Source organism: Crocuta crocuta, unplaced genomic scaffold (assembly GCF_008692635.1).
Source record: "Crocuta crocuta isolate KB4526 unplaced genomic scaffold, BGI_CrCroc_1.0 scaffold216, whole genome shotgun sequence".
NCBI classification, from domain to species: Eukaryota; Metazoa; Chordata; class Mammalia; order Carnivora; family Hyaenidae; genus Crocuta; species Crocuta crocuta.
Window position 1 is genome coordinate 5,109,929 of NW_027531504.1, and position 21,935 is coordinate 5,131,863.

General features: G+C 37.2%; 1 protein-coding gene across 1 annotated transcript in view; it reads right to left on the reverse strand.

The window, feature by feature from the left end:
- The window catches only part of CFAP54 (cilia and flagella associated protein 54), a 267,535-nt gene that overhangs the window by 227,710 nt on the left and 17,890 nt on the right, over positions 1-21,935 (reverse strand). Inside the window, 8 exon segments of the mRNA XM_077772255.1 lie at positions 215-297; positions 1,218-1,380; positions 1,468-1,649; positions 4,693-4,891; positions 9,715-9,816; positions 9,941-10,054; positions 11,772-11,915; positions 19,030-19,088. Coding sequence (XP_077628381.1) covers positions 215-297; positions 1,218-1,380; positions 1,468-1,649; positions 4,693-4,891; positions 9,715-9,816; positions 9,941-10,054; positions 11,772-11,915; positions 19,030-19,088 — 1,046 coding nt within the window.

Below are 21,935 nucleotides of genomic sequence, written 5' to 3' on the forward strand. Positions count from 1 at the left end.
TCCTTCCCTGCTTGCACATACTCTGTCTCACAAAATAAATAAACATTTTTTTTTTTAATCACAAGTCAGGCTTTAACTCAATCTCTTATTTAGTGATTAAACAACATAGAGTTTTGCCAAGGTACAATTCTTGTGATATTTTAAATCCAGCTTTAAATTGGGTATAATGGCCTCCTTCAACACTATTACAAACTATCCCAAAAAGCAATTTCACCTGGGGAGAGGCACAGACGCAGGAGTACAACGTTGCTGCCAAATGGAAAATGTCTTCTGAATATCCATAAATCTTATTAGTATCTAATTCATAAAGTGGAGAAAAAGGAAACAAAAAATCAATTAAAAATTCTCAAATAGAAAAGGCAGAGAAACACAGAAATTCTACAAAATGACATCAATGGTATCTGGGCAAATATCATGTCAATAAGACTCTTTAAATGCTTCTTTATGAAAACTAATCTAAGTGGGCTCTAATGCAATTAAAACAGACTATTATAATTAATCTGCAATCTGTATGCCAACTACATCCAAAATAGAATTGAAAAGTTTTACGATATTAAAGCACGCGTAAAATATGGCAGTTGAAATAAAAATAACAGAATTATCTATTCAGAAACCACTAAAAAATATGTATATTATTACTTGGTACAAATTATTTACTGCGATTGAACAACCATGAAACATAAAACCTAAAAAACAGATTAAATCATTCTCATTGGTCTAAAAATAGAGGGGGCAGATTTTCAGTTCTATACACAATAAACTATTGAAATGAAAACCTCCCCCTACTGAAAAAAGATAGGCAACCACCAAATCTTCCCTTGCCAAAGGGAACTGATGGCTTTTGACTTACTGCCCTGCTTGCTCTCTCATTTGCCAACAAAGTAGCAGCAAAGTAGAGCCTTATTCATCTACTCAAAATCATCACAAAGAGTAAAACCCAGCATCCCTACAAGGTGTAGGAGCCCGCAAGGCTCCGGCACCCAGCTATTCCTCTGACCTCATCTCCTACCACATTCTCAAATGCCACCAGCACCACCAGGGCACTCCAGCCATACATGCACCCTTGCCATTCCTTCAACAACTGACACACCCTAGCTTCAGGGCCTTTGCACCTTCTGTTTCCTCTGCTTTGAACATTCTTCCTCTCACTTCACTTATAGAAAGCATATTTTATCAGATACAATTTTAATTTTTTGAAAAAGCAAACAAATACTCACCGTGAAAAATGATTTTTTTAACATATGTTTGAGCTGACTGTCCTTTGTAGTTTTCCATGGGAAAGACCAAACCTTTGTTTCTCTTTACATTGATTAAAGGTTCTATCGCAATAAGAATAATTAAATCCTTTGTTGCTTTCTTTGACTGTGGATCATCCTGCCTCTAAGAGAATCATATCCCACAAGTTAATTAATAATTCAAACCCATCTTAATAAAATAAAAACAAATTGTTGGTTTTGTCTATATCACCTGGAGAAAATCAATAAGCTGCCCAGCTGAAGATTCAAATAAACTCCATTCTTCATAAGTAAAAGCTAATTTTATAAATTTCAAAGCAGCATCTGTAGAAATAACATTTTTTCCTTTTATAACAAGTTGCAGAAGAGATGTTTGTGGAAAATCGAGCATTCCATTTGCACCAGTATTTGACACTAGAAAGGGGAAGAGAGAGGTTTGAGTGGCATTCATGCAAAGAAACATCTTCTAAATATTAACTATCAGACTGCCAGACACTAGGGAAACAATGGGAAAGAAGAAAACACAATCACTGCCTTTACAGAGCTTATACTCTAGTGTGGAAACAAGAAATCTTAGCAGGGAAATAAATATAGGATGCGATGGGGACAAATAAGAAAAGCATCGAGCATGGGTTCGGGGCAGGAGAGTAATGGTCAAGACAGCCATCAAGAGGAAGGAACGTGGAATCTCAAACACAGAGAATTAGCAAGAGTTTTAACTAGTCAAATAGGAAGCTACATACTACAAACGGAAAGCTTAGGAAAGAGATCTACAATAGGGATACAGCATTAGAGTCATCTTGATATATCCATAGTGAACAACAGAATCAGCCATGGGCAATGTACAGCTTCCTAGGACAGAATTAGGAACACCAACATGTAAGAGAAGGGCAGAGGGAAAAAAGGCTGCAAAGAAATGTTTAGAAAGGAGTGTCACACAGTAACAAACACTACAAAGAGTAAAGTAAGAAAGTACTGAGAATTGATCCTTGGATTGAACAAAAAGGAAGTTGTCCATGACATTCTCAGTAGATGGCTGAGGACAGAGGGCAGAAGGCTGTATAAGTAGGAAGGAAAGAATTGAGAACAGTAGAAATAGACCATTCCTGACTACAACAAGAGGAAAAAATATAGGGAGGAAGCTGAAAGAGGACATGGGAAAAAAGAACAGTTTGGAAAGATTAGGCTAAAAGGCTTCAAAAAGGTGCCTGGGTGGTTATTAGTTGAGTGCCTGACCCTTGGTCTTGGATCAGGTCGTGATCTCATGCTTCATGAGTTTGAGCCCCGCATCAGCCTCCGCACTAACAGTGCAGAACCTGCTTGGGATTCTCTCTCTCCCTCTCCCTCTACCCCTCCTTTGCTCGTTCTAACTCTCTCTCTCTTTCAAAATAAATAAACACTTTAAATAAATAAATAAGTAACTTCAAAGGGAAGAGAAGGACTATCCCTTCCACTTTAACTAGAAGATTGTGGAAAGGATAGGTAGGGTAATAGTAAATTTTCAAGTTTGTGTGAAGGAACTCTCATCTGATATCTTGCATTTTCCTCAGGAAGAGGACACAAACCCAAACTGTGGACACTTCCTGCCCTCAAATGGGAATGCAGAGGCAGGTGCACACACATGCAGACACACTAAACTCACTTGAAAGTACACATGTTAAGGTCTAGGCTTTCACCTCTCCTACCAGGTAGACATTGTGGACAAGTCAGTTAACTGTTCCAAGGCAACAGAAGGTAAGCTCATGAAAAAATAAAGTTAAAAGCACAAACACCTTGAAATAAAGACCACAAATGAAAACATCCTTTACTAGAAGAAACAGAAAAAAGGAAAAGAAGTGAACACTTAAACTTAATAAGTATTCTCTCAAGGAAATAAGAGATTACTTTAGAAACATGAAGTGAGAATAAACTACTGTGAAAAAGAATCAAACAGAAACTAAGTATAAACTGTTTCATTCAATAGGTGAATGAAACAGAATAGCAAGAAACAAAGATCAAATGAGTGACCTGGAAAGTCAAGTTGAAGAACCTTCCCAGAAGGCAATAGAAAGGAGTAAATAGATTAAAATAATAAAATGAAAATAATAATAATAATAATAAAATGAATAAGATATGGAGAGTGAATGTGATAATACCGGTCTATTAGGACCATCAGAGAATTTTTCAAAAGTAAACATAAGAGGAAGGAACAAAGAAATAACATGAAAAATGAAAGAAAGATCTAAGACCTCAAAGTACTTGCTGTATTACAAAACCCACCCCTAGACCTAGTATAGCAAAATGCAAGAACATCACAGGAAAGAGGTCATTATAAAAGCTAAATCTATAAAACAACAGGATCTAAACTGAGAGACTTCCCAACACCATATGGAAAACTATGGAGAAATGTCTTTAAAATTCTAAAAGAAACCAACTTCTAAGCAAAATATTATATTCAGCTAAATTATTTCAAAGTTCTTAGGGTTTGTATTCGAGCAAAAAGAAATGAATATAGAAAGAAGTAGTGAAAAATGGGAAGGATGAGGAAAAAAGTTTAGTAGTATATTTATTGTCTTAAAAAGCATGGGGTTCCTGGGTGGCTCAGTCAGCTAAGTATCCGAGTCTTGATTTTTATCTCAGGTCATGATCTCACCATTCGAGAGTTCAAGCCCAGAGTCAGGCCCTGCACTGACAGGGTAGAGCCTGCTTGGGATTCTTCCCCTCTCTCTCTGCCCCTCCCCTTTCATGCACACGTACGTGCACATGCTCTCTCTCTCTCTTGAAAGAAATAAATAAACATTTTTTTTAAAAAAAGGATAATATTCACCTCCATACAGGGTTTATTCCAAAAACACAGGGTGGTTAAAAATTAGATAGGCAAACAATGTAATTTACTGCATTAACAGAAATAAAATAGAAATCCATTCAATCAACTCAATAAGTCCAGAAAAGGCTTCTGATGAAATTAAACAACTATTCAGGATTAAAATCAAACAAACAAAACTCGGTAAACCAAGACTGAAAGACCTCAAAGTACCTGCTACATTACAGAAACACTTCCTTAATCTGAAAAAAAAGGCATCTAAACAATCCTTTGGCAAACATCAAAATAATGGTAAAATGTTGAAAGCTTTCCATGTGAGATTGTAAATGAGACAAGGATATCTGCTATGGCCATTTCCAATTCATGTTTTATTGGATCCTATCCAGTGCAATAAGTTAAGAAATGCAAGAAAAAATAAAAGACTAAGAATTGGAAAGAATATAATTGTCATTATCCACAGATAAAATGATTATACACTCAAACAAATCCAAAAGAAAATCTAACAAATTATTTAAGTTATCAGTTGAGTTTAGCAATATTGCTGAATTTAAGATTAATAAAAATCAGATATCAGTTTCTTAAATGTGGAATACCACACTAAAATTTTTGGTTTTCAAGTTCTACCATAAAATGTCATTTTAACAAATTATTTACTTATTAAAAGTTCTTTTCCTGCTATAAACAGTTCTGAGACAACATCTCGAACTTCTACTTCATCTGTAACAATAGGTCCAGTTTGTAATGTGCGCCTGTTTGAATCAGAAAGAGCTTCTAAGACAGCCAGAAACCGGGATGCGGTGCTATCAAACATCTCATCCAACAACCGCTCTGTGACAGTACGTGGCCATGGCAACTGGAATAAAAAACAAACAAACAAAATACATACTCACCTTCTTCAAAGTCTACGATCCTTAATATTACAAGCTAAGAAAAGTAAGGCATGCTTCATTCATTAGTGCTAAAAGTGCTAAAAGAGAGAGTGGACAGATTATGAATGAGACAGCTGCTTTTATGGTTTTCATTTTTGAGGTGTCTCTCCAGATTCCATTAAAGTTTATGTCATGCTGACATTACATCAAAGACTTTGCTATTTATGTTTGTGTTTCTAAGGCAGTATTAACAGGCTGTTTATTACTGTCTTTTTATTAGGGCAATATCAATCTCTATATGCTTTCTGCCACCTTAATTACAGCCTTTAGGAACTGATACTCAAAGTTTGGTTGCCTAGAAATCTCTCAGGAGTGCTTTTTAGATTCACAGACCAAATCTCCAGATTTAGTGGGTCTAGGTGGAACACTTTTCATCAGCACTGCAGGAAAGTCTTACGCCCAAATTTGAAAGAATATTTTACAATATAAATAACAGGTCTGTGTCAGTTAAATAAAGAAGAGTTGACCAGCTATATACTAATAAGCTAATGACTGACTGAGCCCTGTATGAATTCCCAGCCACTCTTCTTTGTATCATCCCAGAATGATTTCCACTCCTGCCAATGGCTTGCGTCTATACTTTATTCCTCCAACAACTGACTTATTCTTTGTATTTAGATTACCAGTAAATAAGAGAGGTAGCTCTACCCAGCTTTTCTAGAATCCATGTCCAGTTGGAAGATACCCATCATATTCCCCAAGATTCCCCATGATTCCCCTGCTTCTCTCCTCTATGGGGGCAAAGTCAGAAAGACAGAAAAACATAAACAGGGTTAAAACTGCTTTGGACTGTTTTTCCCCAGACCAACTTCTCTACCCATTAGCTTTTATGCCTGTTCAATCCATAGGACAACTGATACGTTAAAAATCTCAGTAAAACTTGAACTTCATGCCCTTGCCTCTCTTTATTTACAAACAGAGGTAAGGGATTCCTCTAAGATTTTTGTTGTAGGTTAAAACAGAGCTTTTAAGGGGCGCCTGGGTGGCTCAGTCGGTTGAGCGTCCGACTTCGGCTCAGGTCATGATCTCATAGTTCATGGGTTCGAGCCCCATGTCGGGCTCTGTGGTGACTGCCAGCTCAGAGCCTGGAGCCTGTTTCAGATTCTGTATCTCCCTCTCTCTCTGACCTTCCCCGCTCATGCTGTCTCAGAAATAAATAAAACATTTTTTAAAAATGTTTAAAAACAGAGCTTTTAAAAATGATACTTAAAAGCATAATAAACTTTCTAATAATTAGAAGTATTCAAAATGAAATTATAAAACTCCAAGATTACAGTTGAATTGTTTTTTAGAAATATCATAGAAAAGCTAGCAAAAAGTGAAATAGGTTATTCATCAGAGCTATAGATGAATACCAGTAAAAGACTTTAAAATATAAATATTTAAAAGATCTATAACAAAGATTTAAGGCAATAAAAAACAGCAGGTTGTCAAGCATGACAAGCAAGATATTAATGTCCATAAAAACAATGAAATCATTCAACTGTATTTTAAAAATTAAAATCTCTAGTAGATAAATGATCAAAAACTGTGGAAGATAATTCACAGAAAAAGGAAATAAAAGAAGTAAACACAAATATAAGGGAAAATTGGATCAAAGAAATAGTTAAAATGATAACCCATTTTATAAAAACAGAATTATTTTAAAAATTAAGAATAATATCAAAATGATAACAGCTTGTGGTGAAATTGGTACATGTAGGTTGTACTTTGCATACATATTTCAGAAATCAATTTGGGAACATGTATCAAAAGAAGTAAAGATGCTTGTATCCTTTGATTCAAATCCTACACCTTGAATTTTGTCCACAGGAAATAAAAGAAAAAATAGCATACTTGAAGATGTTTATTACTTCAATATTGACACTAACAAAGAACTGGAAAGAACTAAAATTTTAAATAGTAATAAAAATATTTGACAAATTATGGTCCAAATACTGCATTGAGTATATTATACCATCTTTAAAAACATCAGAATGGATGAGAAACCAAATGGTAAGATCCAGACTGTCTGTTCCACTTCTAAATACTATGATTTCTATGACATCTACTCCATGAGATGTATTATGTTAATTCTCCAACATAACACACTTAACCCAGTCAAGCCAAATTTCTCTGTCCCCCAATAAACTTTGTTTGCTCCTGCTTCCAAGCTATGATCATGCTCTGGTCCTTAACTTAGAATGGTTTCTCCTCTTCTCCCTGTCCAGTCAAATCCTGCTCTTTATTCCAAGGCCATTCAAAAAGACAGACCTGTGACATTGCTTTTCTATATTCTACCATACTTGTAATCACAGTAGGCATTTTATACATTCTGTTAAATGAATGAGTGAAAAAAATAACTAATAGTAGTAGTTAATATTCCTGAGGACCTATTACATGCCAGAAACATTCTAAGGGTTTTACATGTAATTCATTTAATCTCTATCATTATTTCCTTCGTAATACTTGTCACAAGCTATAATTACTATACTTATTTATTATGTAATTTCTCCATAAGAATGTATCTTCTACCTACCTTGTTCATACAGCAGGTACTTTAAAAATATTTATTGAATGAATTATTGAACAGTCAATCACTAGAAGTATGGATTAGTGGTCCTTTAAAGGAATCCTTTAAAGTCAAAATGATTGGGGTGCTGGGTGGCTCAGTCAGTTGAGCATCCGACTCTTGATTTTGGCTTTGGTCATGATCCCAGGGTTGTGGGATCGAGCCCCATTCAGTGTGGAGCCCACTTAAAGTTCTCTCTCTCTCTCTCTCTTCCTCTGCCCCTCTCCCCCATACACTCTCTCTCTCTAAAAGAAAACAAAGCAAAACAAAACAAAAAAACAAAAATGATTAACTATGAGTTCACAACGGACTTAAAATTCAGAAATGTTTTGTAAAACAGATTTAAAGCATATTGAAATTACTTTCTTTTATAAGCACATAATAAAACTATTTCATATATATAAAGCAGAATATTCTGCAAAGTATGTCAAGGTACTACACTAATGACTTTATAAAAAGGGTATGTTGACTATTCCCTTTGGAAACTGGCAACTAAACATTATATTTTTTCTAAAAAGGTATACCACCAGACCTTTCCATAAAATAATCATCTTAAAGAAAACCAGAAATAGATGTTTTTAATGTAATGTTATCTAGAATTTTAAACATCTTTCTTTGAAAATATATTTAATTTTTATACCAGGATGATTATAAAGCATAATATTATGCTAATTAATGACAATCTTATAACTTGAATACTTAAATTTGGTTTGCTCAGAGAAAAAAAAAATGTTACTACTCAGAAAAAAAGCTATCCCCTGCTCCCTTACAGATGCTATATAGCAATACTACTCAACAATACCAGATGCAGGCAGTTCCACAGCTCAACCAAGGAATTATCTATAATTTGGCAAGTCATCACCTCCACAAATTATACACCATTGGTTGGTAAAGGATATGATTTTAAAAGGATGTACGAAACGTACTTCTGGGCTCAGCAGTCAACATATCATAGTCACACTAAATAACAACAGAAAGCTACCATGCCTAAATAGTATTTGTATGTAGATATTATGATTTAAGAGAAAAAAAATAATTGTTTCTAAATGTTATAAGAAGAAATGAGTTAAGAGAGTAGTAGTTACTGGAGCAGTGAGAAAGCACTGAACTAGAGCCCTGGAATCTTCTTCCAGTGCTGCCAGCAGCTGCCTTTGTGACCTTGAGGCCATAATTTAAATACTCTGGGATTTATTTTCCCATATGTAATAGGAAAGGACTGAACCAGATGATTTCTTAAATTCCTCTCAGGTTCTGAGGGTCTACTACTCTCCCATCAGAAACTGTTCATCTTCTCCCTTACTTTCATTTTTCAGTCCCCACAAAGAAGTTCACAGAAGAATTTACAGCCATCTAGAACAATCAGGGAAAGCTTCAAAAAAAAAAAAAAAGAACTGGGCCTTAAGAGATAGTGAGATTCAGAAAAGCAAGGGCAAGACAGTGGGAAAAGGAAACGGCCAAAGGGAGAAAGGGCAGAGGGCCCCAAAAGGGAGAACTATGTCCCAGTCTCCATCCCCTACAGCCCTAATGCTGCTGGTCAAACACGTCTGTGACCAGGAGAACCATGTGATGAGTTTGGACATGTGAGAAGAGACTGCTGTCCCTTCAATGCTGGGCATTATTGCCCGCACAAGATTCTCCAGAGCTTTCTCACATCTCCCATGGCAGAATGACCAGCAATTTTCAAAATGAGGGTTTCTCCTCAATTTGGCCCTGAGTGGCATTCATGAGCACAGCCCTCTGATAACTATAACTATGATGCCAGAGGTAAGTAAACAGTTGTTTTAAGCCACTGAGATATGGGGGTTGTTTTTGGCTGTGGTATAATCTAGCTCCTAAACAGTCCCAAAGGTGCCTCCACCTTCTCTCCAACCTCAAAACCCCCTAAGCCAACACCAAGCAGTCAAAGACAAAGGCCGCTGTGGCACCACTCAAAGTGTGTGCATTTGAACCTTTCCCAGGCTCTTCTGCATCTTGCCCTTTAAAGTTGCAAAAGTGGGATTGTGTAGAGGTACAAAAGCTTTAAGAAAGAGGTGAAGTGAGGCCATGCCCACAGTGGGAAGGCATTCTGCTATTTGCCACTGGTACAGGGAACAGGAGGCACAATTTAATACTGAGTGACCAGACCTAAAACATAGAGGTGTAACACAAATACACTGCAAAAAGAGTCTGAACTAGAGAAGACATTCTTAGACTTACAGTTTGAGCTTCCCTTAGGTTCGCTCTTATCTTTGGCCTAAAAAAACTTTTGTTTTTCCTTCTAGATTCAAATACTCCTCTTTTGAAGATCATCACTGCCATCTGTCCCAAAAAGAAAAATTATATATGAGGTAACAATGGGATGCACTTTCCAACCACTAATATTATGTACTTAATCAACTGTATAGTGCAGCCAATTTCTCTTATTTCATGAAATTTTTTATACCTTTATGGTGGCCTCTCTATAATATCTTCTGGATTCTTCCTGTGATTGTGAGGAACTCATTAATTCTAGTTGCCTTAATTCATCAATTTTAGCTAAAGCACGCCGAGCAAATGCCTATATGCGATTAAAAAAATTAATTCATAGTAAGTGAGAGTATAGTGATTAAAAATGCATCAAGACAATATGTTTTATTCTACCAGACATTTGATTTAATTGGTGAATTAAACTCTAAGTTGATGCTAACTCCTTACAACACTATAACTATCTCAATCATTTCTTACAAGCATCCTCATATTCTGCAGGTCTAAAGTTAATAAACTGTCAGAAATGCTAACTTTATGAATCAAGAAAATCAAAAAAAGTAAGGAAAGCCAAATTCTGTAGCTTCATATAGATTATCATTCTTCTGGCATTGCGCACACACACACACACACACACACACACACACACACACACACACCCCTCCTCAGTGCTCTACTCAAAATCTTAACCTTCTTACTAAAGCATGCTGTCTTATGTATTCAACTATTCACTGTCCACTAAATTGCGAGGCCCTCCTAGGATCTTATTTATTTTTGTATCTCTCGTACCCAGTATGCAGGATGGATTTATTAATATCTGAGGGAAAAAAGGAAGAAAGGAAGGAAGGTAGGAAGAAAGGAAAGAGGCTTGCTCATTTAATCAGATCGCCATTATTATAATTCTCTAGAGAAAATAACAAAATAAGTCAATTTATGTAATTTATGAAACATTTTAGCTATAATTTATAATTTTTCATGAAGATGCTTCCAGATATAATAGCATATATGAACAGTTAAATTTTCTAACAAGGAAGAATTCCAGTAGGAACCAAATAATCAAAATTATGTATATGTTCATTCCCTGACAATTTTAATGGTTACAGAAATATGCCACTACGAGTACACTATATCTATCTGTACATGTATGGTGAGTAGTTTCTAGAATGCATCCTGGGCTAGAAAATGTCTCCCACAAGGGCGGTATTAGGCTATTCAGGATGGGCCACTACCATCCAACCCTTCAGAATTAGTTCAGGCAGGAAAAACTAAATGTAAAGGAGCCATTAACTGGCCAGATGACTGTGAACAAGATACAAAAAAAAGCATTTGTACAGCTGCAAAGGCTCTGTCCTGTGCAGACTTCCAGCCAAGAGGTTAAGCGAAGGCTCAAATCCTCTGCACTCACCAGACCGTGTGCACTGGTGCAGGGACGTGCTGGCCCACAGGAAGGGGTGCCTACTTCTAAGTCTCACCAAGCCCTCGTCCACTGACAAGCCAGGTACCATGTACTGTAGAAAAGGGTACTTTTCGTTCACACAGAGGTACCATATAGGCTAACAGAAACCCCTAACAGTTAAGTTACATTTCAAGAATTCATGCTAAAAGATATACAGGAAAAGAAGAAAAAGAGTATATTAAACAAACGGCAGCTAGAAGCAGAGAAAAGCAAGACAAATGAACTGTAGGGGGTATAGAATGCAAAACTAAATACGGAAGGAAAGTGACTTGTATACAAGAATCTAATGAGGAAGGAAAGATAATCAGAAATCTTATTCAAAAAGGGGCAAAGGAGGTGGGAGTGAACAGAGAGTAAAGGAGAGGGCAGAATGTAGAGCAAGAGATCAACAGAACGGAGAAGCCAAGCACATTTCTGCAGGCACACCCTGGGACTTCTGTCTTTGCTCCACTGCAGTTCTTCAGGTTTGGTCAGACTGTTTGTGTTTGTGTTGCTGGGCATCTGAAGAAGAAAATGCTGAATGACTTAAATGGAAGTTTAAATACTAGAATCCTGAGAATGACAAGTGGCCTACCTCTCCATGAACACTGGCTTGGCAGTCATAATAGCACTGGCAGACAGCAGTGTAAAGAGTAGCCCTCCATGTCAGGTACCTGACAGACAGCAGTGGGACCGAGAACTCCATACACATACTGGCCCATAGGAGGTATTCTAAGGCCTGAGGAGGAAAGAGCACACTTGAGTATATTTTCATTTTAAGCTAATAAAGATGATTTTTATCTAAGATAATCAAATTATAAGTTGTGAGCACAGGTTGCTGACTACTTAAACCAAAAATACCAATAATGATGAGTCAAGAAAACACAAGCCTTTAAAAAGTAAACAAACTTAAAGAACTCAAAATCTCAAGTAAGTTATTTTAGAATATCTTCCTCCTTAGCTACTAAAGTTCTATGAACTCAGCTTGCTTTTATCAATATTTATCAATTGCCAACAGCAGTCTAAGAGCTAATTCTAACAATGCAATTGCTATTAGCTGGCCTGGAATTTTTTCTGAAAATCGGCTAGCATAGCAGGTAGGGGAAGCAAAAGGTTGACTCTCCAGTGCCTGTGATACTTAGTAGAAATGGTCCAATATTGGAGTCAAATGGACTTGAGCTTCTGTCCTAATTTTATCACCTAGTATCTGTGTCATTTTACCTCTTCAGACTTCATTTTTTTCATCTGTAAAATAGGCATTTTAGCACATGGTAGCAGTGCTGTTATGGTGAAGGAGACAATGCACAAGACATTCTAGGATGGTATTTGGCACTGTAAGCACCCCACAAATGGTGCCTATTACCAGCGTAATTATTCCCAAGGTACAACTTAAAACAAAATGGTGAGGAAAGGTCATCATTGTCATTGGCCTATTGTAGGAATACATGTTTCCCCTCAACCATTGATAATTATTTTTATTCTTTATGTCCCTTTTCGGACATATTCCTCCCACAAACTCTACACCAGGAAACACTACTTGACTATATGTATCCTGCAGTTAAAATATTTCAATCTTGGGGCACCTGGGTGGCTCAGTCACTTAAGCGTCTGGCTTCGGCTCAGGTCATGATCCCGTGGTTCGTGGGTTCGAGCCCCACGTTGGGCTCTGTGCTGACAGCTAGCTCAGAGCCTGGAGCCTGTCTTCGGACTCTGTGACTCACTCTCTCTCTGGCCCTCCCCTGCTCACGCTGTCTCTCTCTCTCTCTCTCTCAAAAATAAATTTTAAAAAAAATATATATATATTTCAATCTTTTTCTTTCTTCAAAAATATTCCAAAAGCTCAAAAGTTCATTTGATTATATCGCCTTTTGTTTGACTGAATATAAAAAGAAATTCCATCTATGTTCCACATGTAAATGTAAAAATCACCACTGAGATGAAAATAAGAATCTGAGCCAAATATCTCAGAATATAAAATTCTAAATTCTATCCATGGAAATACTGGCCTTGACCAAGCAAGTCCTCACATATCTCCCTAAGCTATCAGGATACTTCCTCACTTGTCTCCCTGTGAGGAGACAACCCTTGTTCTTCTCATACCCCCTTCTTTGTATATCCTCCTTATCTCCACCAAAATTATCTTTCTTTTTTTTTTTAAGTTGTACTTATTTAAGTATTCTCTACACCCAATATGGGACTCGAACCCATGACCCCAAGATCAAGAGTCACATGTTCTTCCAACTGAGCCAGCCAGGTGGCCCCAAAATTATCTTTCTAAAATGCAAATTGGGCTGTGTCATTGTGCTTAGAATACTCCCATGGCTCCCTATTGCCTATACAGTGAAGTACAAGCCCTATCTAGGACACACACACACCCTTCATTACCTAGTCCCTGCCTTCTCTTCCCTCCATTTCTCTTGATCCTACATCATATCCTTAAAGCTAATCCAAAATGCTTTCCGTTCCACAAAACATCTTAGTGGCCCAAATACACATGTCTTTGCTCACCCTGTTTCCTCCTTCACCCACCCCATATGACTGACCTGAAATACTACCTCCATGACTAGCAGTGTTACCTTGAACAATTTACTTAAACTCCATGTGCCAAAGTTCTTCATCTGCAAGACAGGCATAATGACTATCTTATAGGATTGTTTGAGGATTAAATGAGGTAATGGATGCTAAATACTCAGAACACAACATACACACAGTAAGTGTCAGCCTTGGTGACAACAGTGAAATAGAAAGTGGAGCAGGAGAAGGTGGAGGAACAAGATTAGGAGGGAAAGCAAAGAGTTGTTGAAGACTCTCCTAAAGTCCCTAGAGAGAAATGACTATTGCCTCATTTCCATCTATACTGTAACTGCATTATGGGTGTGTGTCTATATGTATATATAATTTTGCAAATGTTTATGTACATATATATCTATTTTACATTTAATTGTATTAATATGCTTACATGTGTGTGACTCCAAAGCTAGACAGTAATCTCTTTAAAAATAGAACAGCACCGTTATTATATATCACCAGCACCTAGAAGAATACCAGATATTCCCAAGTGCTATTAGATGAATTCAATGGACAACCTTAAAGTCAGCAGAACCAACAACAGGAGACTAACAAGTATTCAAGATTCTCAAGAAGATAATGATAACAAATGTGGAAAATGGAATAAAGTCCTTCTTCTAGCAACAAATTCAGCCTTCAATAATTGAAGAAGTAATTAAGGAAAAATACGTCTATAATAGTCAAACCCGTCTTGAAAAGGCATATCATCAGAACGATCCAGGAGCTTCATATGTATAAAGCAAATCCACCAGACTGACGTAGTATTTAATAGTAAAAATAGATAAAACACCAGTAACATTCAGACCCTATTACCATCTCTGGAGCCTTCGAAGACAGTACATACAACACATGTGTAAGCAGCTCAGCTTTCTCATCTAAGAGAAACAAATCTGAAAGGCCAGAATTCTCCACTGCCTACTGAGTTCTGATTTCAGAGGAAAAGAAGGTGCTGGACATAGACCAGAGTCTGACACAATATTGTAATATTCTTTGCTATCCACTAAGCTCATCCCACTGGAATGTAAATTCACTTAGGAAAGGGACTTCATTGGTCTTGTTCACCACCATATCCCCATCTCCTAAAACTATCTGGCATGTAATAGTAAATATTACATAATAATTTGCTGACTGACTGTCATTAAAAAGTTTCAGTTATGGGGCGCCTGGGTGGCTTAGTCGGTTAAGCGTCCGACTTTCGCTTAGGTCATGATCTCGCAGTTCGTGGGTTCGAGCCCCACGTCGGGCTCTGTGCTGACTGCCAGCTCAGAGCCTGGAGTCTGTTTCAGAGTCTGTGACTCCCTCTCTCTCTGACCCTCCCCTGCTCACGCTGTCTCTCTCTCTCTCCTAGAAATAAATAAAAAACATTAAAAAAATTTTTTTTTAAAAAGTTTCAGTTAATGGTGCCCAATGTGGAACTAGGTCAAGTAATCACAGAATCAGAGGATTGAAACCCAGTCTAACTTCATCCCCGCCAACATCACTGCCACCACCACCTGATGTTCTATACCTTCACCTCTAGTAACAAGGAACAGGCCATATGGTATCAGAAGACAATTCTAAATATGGAAAGTGCTTCCTTAATGAAATGAAACCCATCTTGATATAACTCCAGGGCATTGGTCCTAGGTACGTCTTCTGGAATAGCACAAAACCACCCCAAACTCACTTCCAAGTTACAGCCTTCCAAGAACTGGGAAACACCTATGCATCCTGTCCTCTCCCCTAGCTCTGTCTCCAGGATAAACATTCCTGGGTGCTTTCATATATCCCATAACTGCATTTCCCTTCTCCATCATGGTTAGTCTCCTGTGGCTTTGCTCCAGGTTGCCAGTGTCCTTTACAGCAATGACTTCTCCACAGTTAAATGAAACTTTCAGTCCCTGGTTCTGGACACTACATCTCTACTAAGTGGGTCTGGGGCTGCTTTATTGCTGTTTTTGTTGCTGCTGTTGTTGTTTGCTAACTTTGTGAACTGATGTGGAATTAACACTCATCAAAACTGGACTTTTCTCACGTCTGTAGCACAAAAATCCCATTGTGGATTTTTGCATTTGGACTGTTGCAATTTGGGGATTATGGGATTATTTAAATTCACATGTCTTTTCAAAACCCTCTTGAGATTCCTGATATTAGAAATTTTACATTCCAAAATAAAAATAGCTTCAGTCACTAATCGCTCACGTTATATTTGGATTCATATTCAGACTTAGAGGAAAAGACCCCAATCACATATTTTAGTGTCCCAAGGGAACTTGAAAGTAAACTAATCTAACTCCAAGAGGCTAAACTGCTTATAAGTAACAGAGCTGAGACTAGAATTCAGGTCTTTGGACTCGCAAGTATGGCAGTGTTCCTTACACCATATGGGGCAGCCTTGGCAAAGGGGGGTTCTGAAAACCCATTGTTCCACTGGGGGTTCTGGAAAACTGTCATTCAGTTTTAAAAACACAAATTTTGATTTGTAGCTTTTTTTCTTGCTCTCAAAAGCTAGGAAGAACTATTTCTATTAATTTTAAAAAAAAACTTGATTTCAGTAGAACTGTTCTCTTCATAAGGGAAAAATAATTTTGAAAAACCCAGTGAGAAGAGCCTCACAAGAGGATGGTTCAGATGTGGAGTAGGAAATACAGAGACACAATTAATCAGCTCAGCCACGGGATGGCACTGCAGCATCATTTATATCAGCTCGGATCACTGGACAAAAACAAGACCTAGAGGCATTTCACAGTTTGGATTTAAGGTTTATGTAATGGCACGCGGAATAATTTGACAATAATTGTTCAAGCCACAAATTTTACTAAACTATTTCAATTTTATAATAAAATGAAACAAATCAACTGTTTTAAGAATGAACAGATTCTACTGTGGTCTTTAATGTTTGTTGAATACTGTACTACAATTTTAAATGCCTCAGAAGAAACTATAGATGATAACATAAGTGAAAGTGGAGTTGTCATATGTCTTTAGGGAAAGACATCTTCAGGAATACAGTCATGTCAAAAACTAGTAACCCTCCTACATGGCTTCTCCATTTGAGTAGGTGAACCAAAATACGATGGGTCATAACATGCTTAAATTTAGTCAACAGGCAATCAATATTCTAATGGTATTGAGAAGCAGTATAGTGTAGTATTGGCCTTAGCTACACCTCTAACTACATGTGAGACATTGAGCCTCAGCTTCCTCATCTTTAAGATGAAGATAATAATAGCGCCTTTCTCACAATAGTGGTGTGAGGATTGAATTAGATAATATGTGAAGAAAGTGTTTAGAAGCATATCTGATAAACAGTAGGCATTCATTCAATAAGACAATACTGAGCATTATATACTCCCTTCACATAGACTTAACACATAGTAGAGATTCACTAATAGTAACAAATGGTAGCCATAATGCCTAGATCCTACAGGAATAGGAGTTTAGATTGCTCTAGGGTGACACCAGGAAAAGCCTGAGGATCCCTTGTCTGTTTCTCTTTCTGTTGTATGCTATAACAGCCTTGAATTCTAAAATTTCTGCAGAATTGAGATCCCTCATACCCAGAAACACTCGGATGTGGCTGGGCCTCCAAGGGCTTGTTCCCTTTAAATGGATCCTCAGTTCATTTATAGCCTCAGCTCAGGAACCAACCCACCAGCTGAGGGCTTGGGAATTTCTAGGTGAAAATTATTAATTTCCTTGAAACTTATTACAGTGAACAAACTGAAAGAATTTCATTCCAATCTTCGAGTGCCAACTGTACAACTACCCACCGCCACAAACTCCTTGCATCTCTCACTCGCCCCCACTCCTATCCCTGGGGACCAAGACCGGGACCATAAAACTGTCTTCCTTCAGCCCTCATTTTGTCAGACAGAAGCTCGAGTTCAGTAAGGGGGAGAGGAGATGCCTTACATTGGATTTGAATCAGAAATTATTTTAAGATGACTATGACATTAAACTAAAATTCTCTCTGCATTAACAAGCACAAACACTAACGGTTAAATTTTGGCACAGATATCTATGCCCTTCAAGGCTTTGGCAGACGAATGCTGTAGCAGACCAAACTATGATGGTTCTGTGAAGCAGTATTTGTTGCTACAGCAAGTGCAACAGGAGTATGCAAATTCTCTTTAGGAAATCATCTGGAACTGAATGCAGAATTGTTGGAATAGTGTGTAGGCCACATTTACATTATTCATGAGACAGTCTCCCTTCATTTTAATTTACATTCAAAATGCTGGCACAGAGCTTGTTCAAGTCACTGTCAGTAATAGAGCTTTTAAACTTGAGGAACAAAACAGAGAGAACACATAATTAATGTTATGCACTGAACAGGCAAGTATCTTTGCTTCCATTTGTATTTTTTAAGCATTGTCAAATTATAAGATACTTGGGTTATATTTTGAAGAAATAAGGGAAAAAAAAAAGCATCTGACCTGAGTGTTAGAATATTCAGCATAAGGTTTACATGCAGTAAAGAAAACTAAAGTAGTAATGTTTCAGACACCAAAACAATTGGTATGTAGTCTGAACGAAGTATATTCTTCCTTCTTGGCCTATATATTCCAGTGAACGGACACTGACACAGGGAATAAATATGTTCCCTACACACAAAAGTGCTACCAACATTGAAGGGAAGTCAATGGAAGTGTCAGCCACTCCCTCAAACTAAAACTGAGCACTAAGTACTAGAAACTGTGACTCTTCTTATAAAATAAAGGCTCCTTTCCCTCACCTTATAACTGGGCCAGTGGTTAGGTGTATATTCACCCAACTAGCAGATGGGTCATAAGTCAAGTCCAAGCTGTTCAAGAACGATGTCCAAACTCCATTGCACCAGACATAAACAGGGTAACCATAGTTTATTATCCAAACCAGAACACTTTAAAGAGTGAAAGGGAGCACTATTAATAATTATTCCAGGACAAAAGATATAAACCAGGACTGTCCTGGCAAGCCAGGATGGATGGTCACCCTACCTAAAGATATAGTTACCAGAGGGATGTTCAGTATCAAGTTGACAAGTAATGACTAATCTGAGACACTGAGAACACTGGAGTTTACCTATCAATTTTAGGAATTCTCTCTCTCTTTTTTTTTCATTAATACTGTATTGTCTTTTTAAAAATTTTTATTTTTATAGATGGTCATGTTAAAGTACGAACAGTAAAACTATATAATATATACGTATTAAGTTTTATTATATAATCCACTGATTTTCTTTGTTTAGCATTCAATGCTAACAAACATCTTGAGAAAAACAGGAAGTACAAGGCAAGATATTTTGTCAGTAAATTTCATACCTTGGAAGACTGACCTATGATCATCAGTTTTCTGCAAATGGTGTAAACGTAAACGGTACCTAGATGAAGAAAAAGACTATTAACATGCTTTACAGTGAAATAATGGCAATTTTATATTCTGATTTCTGTAGTTTAAGTCTGTAGTTCCTAAAACAAGTGATCTCATAAGAAAGTCTGATAATGGTTAGAGAGCTTATAATCATTACAAGTTTTTTGTAACTTGCAGCCAAATCATTAAAAGAACTAATTTGACCATATTTTAGGTAAGTTGCCAGAGGAACTTCTTAGTCTCATTTGAAAGGGAGCATAAGTTTTGAAATATATTGAACAGACAATATTTTAGTATAATTTATGTACCCCATGGTTTTCTTAATTCATACAAAATGCTGTTGGTTCCCATGGCTTCCCTATGATTGAAAAACTAAAGATTTACCTCCAAATAAGATTAGAATACATATTTAATCAAAATAGCACAATACTAAACAAGGAAACTCATGAAAAGTTAACATCAAAACATATAATTTATTTATTTTTTATTTATTTGCAGGCTCATATAATATTTACCTCATTATTAAGGTATGTCCTATAAGCACTCCCGTGAAAAATAGCATTTCCAACTCCTATTTAAAGTACGATTTTTTTTGGGTCAGGCCATTAATTAAATGATGACAGAAGGCTACAAAACTGGCAGAGTTAGGGCAGGAATGGGGAGCAACATCACCAGACATCTCTCTATATACAAAGAACATTATCGTGCTATAAACATACCCCAAAGATGGTAACATACCTTTAAAAGGCATGTAATTATAATGACAAGTAGTCTAAATATTTTCTATAAAATATCTGATCTAAAATTCATAACCATCAAAATTCAACAGTTATGAATCCACATTCGTGCTTAAACTTTAAGAGCTTCTGAGAAAACAGCATCTGCTTCAAAATACACATCACTTGATTAAAATACCCTTGTAAGCACAGCATAATAACCATTAATTATATAAGTCAATAACAAAAATGTTGAATAAACTTTTAAACACTTACAGCACCATAAACTTTACAGAGAATGCAGTAGGCCCTTAACATTCAAGGACTCAGCCTTCTTAGTGTGACTGCTCCCAGGACATGGTATTAGTTATTTCATAGAAGATGCACCAGGGAAGAAACCAGTTGGCAAGTAACAGCTCAAGCCCAGCATTCTACCTCAAATTGTCTCTACTCTTAATCTTTAAAAATGAAACTGTAAAATTATATTTCTTCAGTTTAAAAAAGTCACCAAGTAAGGATAACCACAGCAAACTCATGCCTCTCCACAAAACATGTGATTCAGGTGGAAGCCAGGAGCCTATGTAAACATGTCAGTAACGGGAACTGTGGAATTTCAGAAGACCTCAGAAGACTGCACTCAAGAATGACAAGGGCCCTCTGTCCTTTAAAGATGTGATTTTAACCTTTGCAGCCCTAATATGTCCTGACTATAACTGAATCCTTCTTTAATGGTTCAGGATCTTGGCATGGCTCACAAATTCCCACTGCAGAAGCCCAATAGGAGAGTAAATGATATAAAAATGGAACACAGATGAAATATTGGGATACCTCTGAAAGTTTGTTTTATTTTTAATTAAATCCCTAATATGAGTTTACTGCCTTGTCATGTGACTCCTTTTCATCAAAGACAACCACCACCAAAATAATCTTACTATGTGAGAGTTGGATGAGCTGGGTTCAGGTTGGTTGTGAAGTAAGGTATTATGCAACAGACACACCCAGATAGTTTGTGAAAGAACCAAAATTGGTTAACTATCTTAAGAAACCAAGAGTATGTATGTGTAATAGTCAATTAAAGGTAAACAGAATCTGTGTTAATGTCTAACAGAAAAGGTGAAATGTATTTTTGTTATTTAAACTCCAAACTCCTAAAACTACAAGGTCTTAGCACTTGTTAGTCTCCCAGCAGGAATGCCTTTTCCCCAAATACCCAGACGTCTCAATCAGGTGTTTACTCAAACATCATCTCAGTGAGGCCTTCCCTAACCCTGTTTAAAACAACTGCCCTGAGGATATGAACAGACACTTCTCCAAAGAGGACATCCTGACGACCAACAGACACATGAAACAATGCTCAGCATCCCTCATCATCAGGGAAATGCAGATCAAAACCACATTGAGATACCACTTCACGCCGGTCAGAGTGGCTAAAATGAACAAATCAGGAAACTATAGACGCTGGTGAGGATGTGGAAAAATGGGCACCCTCCTACACTGTTGGTGGGAATGTAAACTGGTAAAGCCCCTCTGGAAAACAGTGTGGAGGTTCCTCAAAAAATTAACAATAGAACTACCTTATGACCCAGCAATAGCACTGCTAGGAGTTTACCTAAGGGATACAGGAGTGCTGATACATAGGGGCACATGTACCCCAATGTTCACAGCAGCACTTACAACAATAGCCAAAACATGGAAAGAGCCTAAAAGTCCATCAACAGACGAATGGATCAAGAAGATATGGTTTATCTATACAATGGAATACTACATGGCAATGAGAAAGAATGATATCAGGCCATGTGTAGCAAGGTGGATGGAACTTGAGGGTGTTATGCTGAGCGAAATAAGTCAGGCAGAGAAAGACAGATACCATATGTTTTCACATATAGGTGGATTAGGAGAAACTTAACGGAGGACCATGGGGGAGGAGAAGGGGAAAAACAGTTGGGGAGAGGGAGGCAAACCATGAGAGACTCTTGAAAACTGAGTACAAACTGAGAGCTGATAGGGGTGGGGGAGAGGGGAAGGGGGGTGATGGGCATGGAGGAACGCACTTGTTGGGATGAGCACTGGGTGTTATATGGAAACCAACTTGACAATAAACTATGGAAAAAAAGCAAATAAATAAGTAAATAAACATTAAA